Source organism: Ranitomeya variabilis, chromosome 1, assembly GCF_051348905.1.
Source record: "Ranitomeya variabilis isolate aRanVar5 chromosome 1, aRanVar5.hap1, whole genome shotgun sequence".
Taxonomy (NCBI): domain Eukaryota; kingdom Metazoa; phylum Chordata; class Amphibia; order Anura; family Dendrobatidae; genus Ranitomeya; species Ranitomeya variabilis.
Window position 1 is genome coordinate 1046484270 of NC_135232.1, and position 7395 is coordinate 1046491664.

General features: G+C 41.9%; 1 protein-coding gene across 1 annotated transcript; it reads right to left on the reverse strand.

The window, feature by feature from the left end:
* Positions 1-2570: 2570 nt before the first annotated feature.
* Positions 2571-6567, reverse strand: LOC143785106 (uncharacterized). The gene is made up of 2 exons (XM_077273809.1): positions 5549-6567; positions 2571-3049 (listed from the first exon to the last, which is right to left on the reverse strand). Exons 1-2 carry the CDS (start codon positions 6284-6286, stop codon positions 3035-3037), a joined length of 753 nt encoding a protein of 250 aa, XP_077129924.1. The 5' UTR covers positions 6287-6567; the 3' UTR covers positions 2571-3034.
* Positions 6568-7395: the final 828 nt, after the last annotated feature.

A 7395-nucleotide genomic window follows, 5' to 3' on the forward strand; every position in this document is an offset into this window, starting at 1 on the left:
GATGTGCTGCTGATAACATGATACTGTATGGTGATCTGCTAGTGATCTATTAGTGATCGTTCTGTCCCCTTCATTCTTTCTCAGACGGTGGAAAGAGGCCGGAAAACAAGCGTCCAACGACTTCAGTATTGTCGATCACACTCGTTTAGCGGCCTGAGATCAGCGCATGTAAATACAACCGAAATGCTTCTGCACTACCTGAGCCACTTGTGTGGGTTGTAGAGTCTGTCTCGTGCTACCACGAGTGTGAAAGCCCAACCAATATTCAAAAGTAACCAAAACATCAGCCAGAAAGCATTGGTACTGAGATGTGGTCTGTGGTCCCCACCTGCAGAATCACTCCTTTATTGAATGTGTCCTGATAATTGCCAATAATTTCTATCTGTTGTCTATTCCATTTACACAACAGCATGTGAAATTGATTGTCAAACAGTGTTGCTTCCTAAGTGAACAGTTTGATTTCACAGAAGCTTGATTTACTTGGAGTTATATTCTGTTGTTTAAGTGTCCTCTTTATTTTTTTGAGCAGTATATATACAAAAAGTTTGGACACCCCTTTTTTTGAGCAGTGTAGATACAGAACAAAATGAGGTGTTCATCATTGTGAAAACCTGCTGCAGAGTTTTTTTTACATTCACTTGAAAACCACTTTGATGCCCTTGGTTAAGGATTTTGAAGCTCCAAAAACTCCTTAAGTGTATGTACAGTACTTATACTAAGACCACTGAGAAAGAAAATAGCAGGAAACACCTTTTTTTGGCTTTTTTAGAAGTGTTCTTTTGACGAGTATTTTCCAGCCCCAAAAATTCATATGGATACTGTTTCAAATACCATATCAAAAACTTCTTCAAATACACTTATTTATATATAAATAACCTTCCTATTGATTTCCATGGAAAACTCACCTACAATGCAAGTAGTGTTGTGTTGTTCCAAGTGTTTTTTTCAGCATGGGAAAAGTAGCAACATGTCAATTGCTGAGGTGTTTCTGTCTAATTAAAGCACCAAATTTGGAAACTAAGTCAATAAATGCATAAAAATGAGTAATGCACAAAAATTCATATACTGAAAAAATAAGCAAAAAATATATGTATTTTCTTACTTATTTTTTATGTAGTTTTTAGATCTAGAAAATTCTACGTACAAAAAACTATAAGAATACTGCATACAAGAGATTCTGACAAAAATACTGCAAACCAGAGGTAAAATGAAAGAATGATGATTGGAAAAGTTGAATTCCCATTCAGAGGTCTCTTATTCTTCCCTCCAATTAGATATTGATATTGTAGACACCAGTGCCCAGGAGTTACTAGTATACCCATATGAGCTGACGAAGGTCTGACTGAAGTATCAATGAATCCCCCTTTGACTCATTAAAAGTTATCTGTTGGCTGCACCTTTGTCTGTAAATCCTCTGGGGCTCTGTCCGCAGTCCGGCTCTTTTCACTACATTTAAAAATGTCAATCTGTTCTGTTCCTCTGAGAATCCAACAACTGGTAAAATTAAGAAAGATCTTTAGCGATTATCCTTATAGGGTCTCCTTGAGAGCTCTGAATGCGTTGCTCACTTTGTTGAGTCTGCCTGTTTAAATGGAGGAATTCTGAATGGCTCTGCTTCTGCTAAAGGCACATACATACTTAAAAAGAATATGTCATGGTCTGCAGTTTAAATTTAGTTTTTTTGTTGGACATATTCTAAAAAAACATATTATTAGTTAAAAAAGAAAAATCCTAAAATTTTTAAACTGTTACTCTTGCCACTAAACCTAATAATACTGTCCACACTTCCTGTTCTGTAGTGATCACTTCTCAGTCCTGTAGAGGTCTCATTATAATCACACAAGTAGGTAACACAGATTTACAAAAGGCTATATTGACTCAACTTCTCTCCCTCTCTGCATAATGACTAGAGTCAAGCAAAAAACATTTGCAGGAGCCTGGTCCAGTGTCCATGTTTTCAGTCTGTAATTTCCGGACTAGAGCCCTATGAACTTCCTATTACCTGTTGGTATTCCCAAAACCTCTACTGATTAGCAGGCCTTATGTGAAGACATGTAAAGTAACTTGGCACACACGTGATCGGATGCTATTGTGATTTAATAAAGAGAGTACATACAAACGTTTCGGTCATAGACCTTCTTCAATGTACTAAACAAAATGATAAATGATAACATAAATAAAGTATATACAATACATAAATACATGTATGCATGGATTGGTCATATATAGGTACACAAGGCTAAGAAAATGCAACTGCTTCAGAGAAAAATTCCGTACTGGATATACCCGTCTCTAGTGGGATGCAGTTATAATGAAGAAACGTGCCAATGCTCATGCACAGGTAGTGATGGGAAACTAATTTAATGGTGACCGTTGGAGTGGAAGTGATGAGGGAAGGAAACAGAACCTACCCTCTCTCAGAGATAATGTCTGTTAGAATGATTGAGGAGAATAGACCTGTAAATAAGTATGCTGGATCTCAAAATAATAAAACATATGATAGCACTTTTGGTTAGTGTTAAAGAATCAAGATCAACATACCCCATGTAGTATCTAGTGGTGGTGATTTAAGCGCTATACCGTAACACAGGCACTGTGGGGAGAAAGGTGATAGTTGCCAAAGTCCTGCGTTAACCCTCAAGGGGGTGTGTCGTATGTAGAAGTGTATCCGGCTTACCTAGGGGGTTCCTGTCACGGACGCGGTGTCCACCGCTTGTCCTTGGTGTGTGGAAACTACTGTGCTGGTGCTGTTTAAGTGCGCGCTCCAAGACGCGCTACCGGAAGTGCCTGACCGGAAATGACCCGGCAGAGTAGGTATGGCTAAGCTGCGTTCCACTATTGCTAGAGTGGGAGGGGCCGTGCGTTCCACTGCGGGCATGCGCAGTGGAGAAGTGTCCTATCGTTCTGGCATACATGAACAGATCCTCCAAGGTGGTGAAAAAAGTGGTTTAAGCTGTCAGATGGTGAGACGTGATCGTTCTTGGTGATCATAAGCAGTGAGGAAGAGCAAGGGTGATCTATGTTCCAGAAAATGTTAGTAAAGACGATTCTGTGAATGAGAGAGAATGGAATTAGACTGGAAAGCACAGATCAATATCAGCATATTATATCGCAATGTATTACAACAGGGATAGCGCTGAAGAGGTCACATTAGAGATATTCCATCTGCATATATAACAACCAAATAGCACTGTACATTAGATATACTCCATAAGCGGAGATAACAGTGTAGGGGTCACATTAGATGTATTACATAGGTATAAGTTCATCACATGTCACGAGAGGAATGATTGGATATCGTAGTCTCTGTTCAAGCCCTTTGGGGCTAAAGTCTGTAATTCATGTATCCAGTAGGCCTCTCTCTTTTTGAGGAGGCCTACCCTGTCTCCCCCTCTACGTGGTTGTGATACCTGCTCAATCACTTGGAATCTTAATTGGGCAATAGTATGGCCCTGAGTGATGAAGTGATAGGGAATAGGTAATAAGGTGTTTTTGCATCTTATAGTGGACTTATGTTTCGAAATCCTTTGCTTAATGGGTTGGGTTGTTTCCCCCACGTAGTAAAGTCCGCACGGGCATTTTATTAAGTAAATTACATACGTCGAGTCGCATGTAAAGAAGCCTTTTATGGGGTATTCCTTGCCGCTATGTGGATGGTATACAGTGGTGCCTCTTTGGATATTGTTACACTGTATGCATTGTAGGCATGGAAATGTGCCTGTCCTCGGATTGGCAAGGAAACGCTGTCTGGGTATAGATTGAGTGCTCCCTATGTCTGCTCTTACCAACTTATCACGTATATTGCGTGGTCTGCGGAAACAAGGAAGGAAAGGTTCAACAAATTCTTTGACCCCTGGGTGAGCTGCTCCTAAAATGTGCCAATGGCGTCTAATAGACTTGTGGAGTAGATAGACCAGGGGGTGGTAGTTATGGACGAAGGGAATGCGATTTTTGGTATCTTTCTTCTTGGTGGCCGGAGAATTGGTGGTAGTGATGTCTAAAGTATGCGGGGGATATCCCCTCTCACGAAATTTTGTGCGCATCTCTTCTACCCGTATGGTTTGTAGATTTTTATCAGAGACTATTTTTTGGACCCTTTGAAGTTGGGATTTTGGAATGGACTCTTTCATTTTTTGCGGGTGGAAACTGTCATAATGTAATAGGCTATTGCGGTCTGTTGGCTTGATGTGTAGATCTGTGGAGAGTTGGCCTTCTTTATTTTTTTGAATGGTGGTATCCAAGAAATGTACTTGGTCCTGATCGTACGTGATAGTAAAATCTAAGCCTAGCCAGGAAGTTTTGAGGAATCCAAAGAAGGATATCAATGATGTTTCGGGGCCATTCCAAATGCAGAATATATCATCAATGTACCTTTTCCACACTATGGCATGTGTGCGGAAAAGGTCATTGACATAGATGGTGCTAGTTTCGTAGTCTGCCATGTAGGCATTTGCGTATGGTGGCGCAGCGTTACTACCCATCGCGGTACCCCTCCTCTGTAAGTAGAATTTGTCCTCAAATAGGAAGTAATTTTTAGTGAGTACCAGGGACAGTAACTCACAGCAGAGGTTGACATGATCAGGGTCTAGGTCCGAGGTACTGAGTAACTTCCTTACTGATTCAATGCCTTCCACGTGTGGTATGGACGTGTATAAGTCCTTTACATCGAATGTGACAAGGTAAGCCTCTGGTGGAATGATTTTGAGTTCATCTATCAGTTTCAAGAAGGCTCCCGTGTCCAGTAGGAAGGAGGGAGTTTGTTTGATCATAGGTGTCAAGATTTTTTCTAAATATTTCGATAGGGGCGAAAGAATTGAATCCGTTGAGGCCACTATGGGTCTTCCTGGTGGGTTAGTTAGGCATTTATGAATTTTTGGTAGTACGTAAAGGACTGGCGTGATGGGATTTTGTTTGGTTAGATATTCACAAGTTTTTTGGTCCAGTATTTTTAATTCTCTGTATTTGGTAAGTGTGTTTTGTATTTGTTCTCTGATAGTGTTGGTCGGGTCCCTCTCTAGGGGTGTATAGATAGAGCTGTCGTTTAATTGGCGATAGACCTCTTGTCTGTATGCGGACTTATCAAGTACAACTATGGCTCCCCCCTTGTCTGCCGGTTTCACTATTATATCTTTGTCTGTCTGTAGGGAGTTGAGTGCTTGGAGATCAAGGGCAGTAAGGTTGGATGGAGCATGCAATCTGCCTCTATCAAAGTCATCCCTTAATTTGTGAAATGAATCATTCACAAAGGAGATGAATGTTTCTAGTGCCGGGGACCCTACTGGTGGTCTATAATTACTTTTATTCCTCAGGCCTAGGCTCTTTGAGGTAAGGAGTCGGTCCTCTGTGGTACTAGGGGGTGGAAAAGTAGTGTCTGAATCGGCAAAGTGTAGCTTGAGTCTAAGAGATCTGTAGAATCTCTGTAGATCCATCTCTAAGTTGAAAGTACTTAGTTTATAACTTGGGCAGAAGGATAGTCCTTTTTGTAGCACCTGGTGTTCTGCGATGCTTAATGACTTGGAGGAAATATTTATTACCAGGGGGTTCGTACCTGAGAGCGGGTTATGCGTGTGAAGTCCGTGTTTCTTTGTCCGTCTCTTTCCTCTACGGGTCCCCTTCTTCTTGGTTGTCTCCTTCCACGTCCTAAAAAACGGCTTGTTGATGGTCTTTCGCGTCGTTCTTGATCCGATCCTGACGTTGAGATGTCTGTTGTAGATCTGTAGTTGGAGCGTGTGGAGAAGGTCCCGGAGATCGAGTTGTCTCGCCATTTATACACTTTGTTCTGTTCGTAGTCGTCTGCGTCTCTGATGAATTTCGACCTTTTCCTTGCTTCCGTGTCCCGTCTATGTTGCTCGATGGTAGTGTTGATACGAGTTTTGAGATCCTGGAGTTCTTCTGGAGTGGAAGATGATGCCAGCTGTTGTTCAATGTTTGTGATGCGTTCTTTACTCTGGGCGATCCCTCGATGCAGGTGTTCCAGCGTGAATGTCATGAGATCAAAAGAACATTTGTTTAGGATTCTTTCAAAACGAGAACAAAAATCAGGAGAGTCACTGAAGAGGGTCGGACGGAGGGGGACCCTAAGTCCCCTTGGAATCCTCTCAACTTTGAGGTACTCCGTAAGGGTTGCACAGTGCAATTCCAAATTGGTACTCCGTCTTAGTTCCCTCTCCAGGTCTCGTCCCCTTGTTTCTTTGGGAGGAACTCTAAGGAACTCAGTGGATGTTGTGGACTGTGCAATGATATTAGTCGTTTCTTCTATATTGTATGAAAACGTGAGTGATGACATGACCAATATAGTGTGCTCATACGTAAGGGTTGTAACCGATAAGAAGTAACCGTAGGCACTACTATTGTGGGTGGTGCGCAAGTAGGTGCCCAAACCATATAATCTTGTAAAGTAACTTGGCACACACGTGATCGGATGCTATTGTGATTTAATAAAGAGAGTACATACAAACGTTTCGGTCATAGACCTTCTTCAATGTACTAAACAAAATGATAAATGATAACATAAATAAAGTATATACAATACATAAATACATGTATGCATGGTCATATATAGGTACACAAGGCTAAGAAAATGCAACTGCTTCAGAGAAAAATTCCGTACTGGATATACCCGTCTCTAGTGGGATGCAGTTATAATGAAGAAACGTGCCAATGCTCATGCACAGGTAGTGATGGGAAACTAATTTAATGGTGACCGTTGGAGTGGAAGTGATGAGGGAAGGAAACAGAACCTACCCTCTCTCAGAGATAATGTCTGTTAGAAAGATTGAGGAGAATAGACCTGTAAATAAGTATGCTGGATCTCAAAATAATAAAACATATGATAGCACTTTTGGTTAGTGTTAAAGAATCAAGATCAACATACCCCATGTAGTATCTAGTGGTGGTGATTTAAGCGCTATACCGTAACACAGGCACTGTGGGGAGAAAGGTGATAGTTGCCAAAGTCCTGCGTTAACCCTCAAGGGGGTGTGTCGTATGTAGAAGTGTATCCGGCTTACCTAGGGGGTTCCTGTCACGGACGCGGTGTCCACCGCTTGTCCTTGGTGTGTGGAAACTACTGTGCTGGTGCTGTTTAAGTGCGCGCTCCAAGACGCGCTACCGGAAGTGCCTGACCGGAAATGACCCGGCAGAGTAGGTATGGCTAAGCTGCGTTCCACTATTGCTAGAGTGGGAGGGGCCGTGCGTTCCACTGCGGGCATGCGCAGTGGAGAAGTGTCCTATCGTTCTGGCATACATGAACAGATCCTCCAAGGTGGTGAAAAAAGTGGTTTAAGCTGTCAGATGGTGAGACGTGATCGTTCTTGGTGATCATAAGCAGTGAGGAAGAGCAAGGGTGATCTATGTTCCAGAAAATGTTAGTAAAGACGATTCTGTGAATGAGAG

Bases quoted from the DNA above. Each gene is read 5' to 3' on its own strand.
- LOC143785106 (XM_077273809.1), bottom strand. From the start codon at position 6,286: ATGTCATCACTCACGTTTTCATACAATATAGAAGAAACGACTAATATC.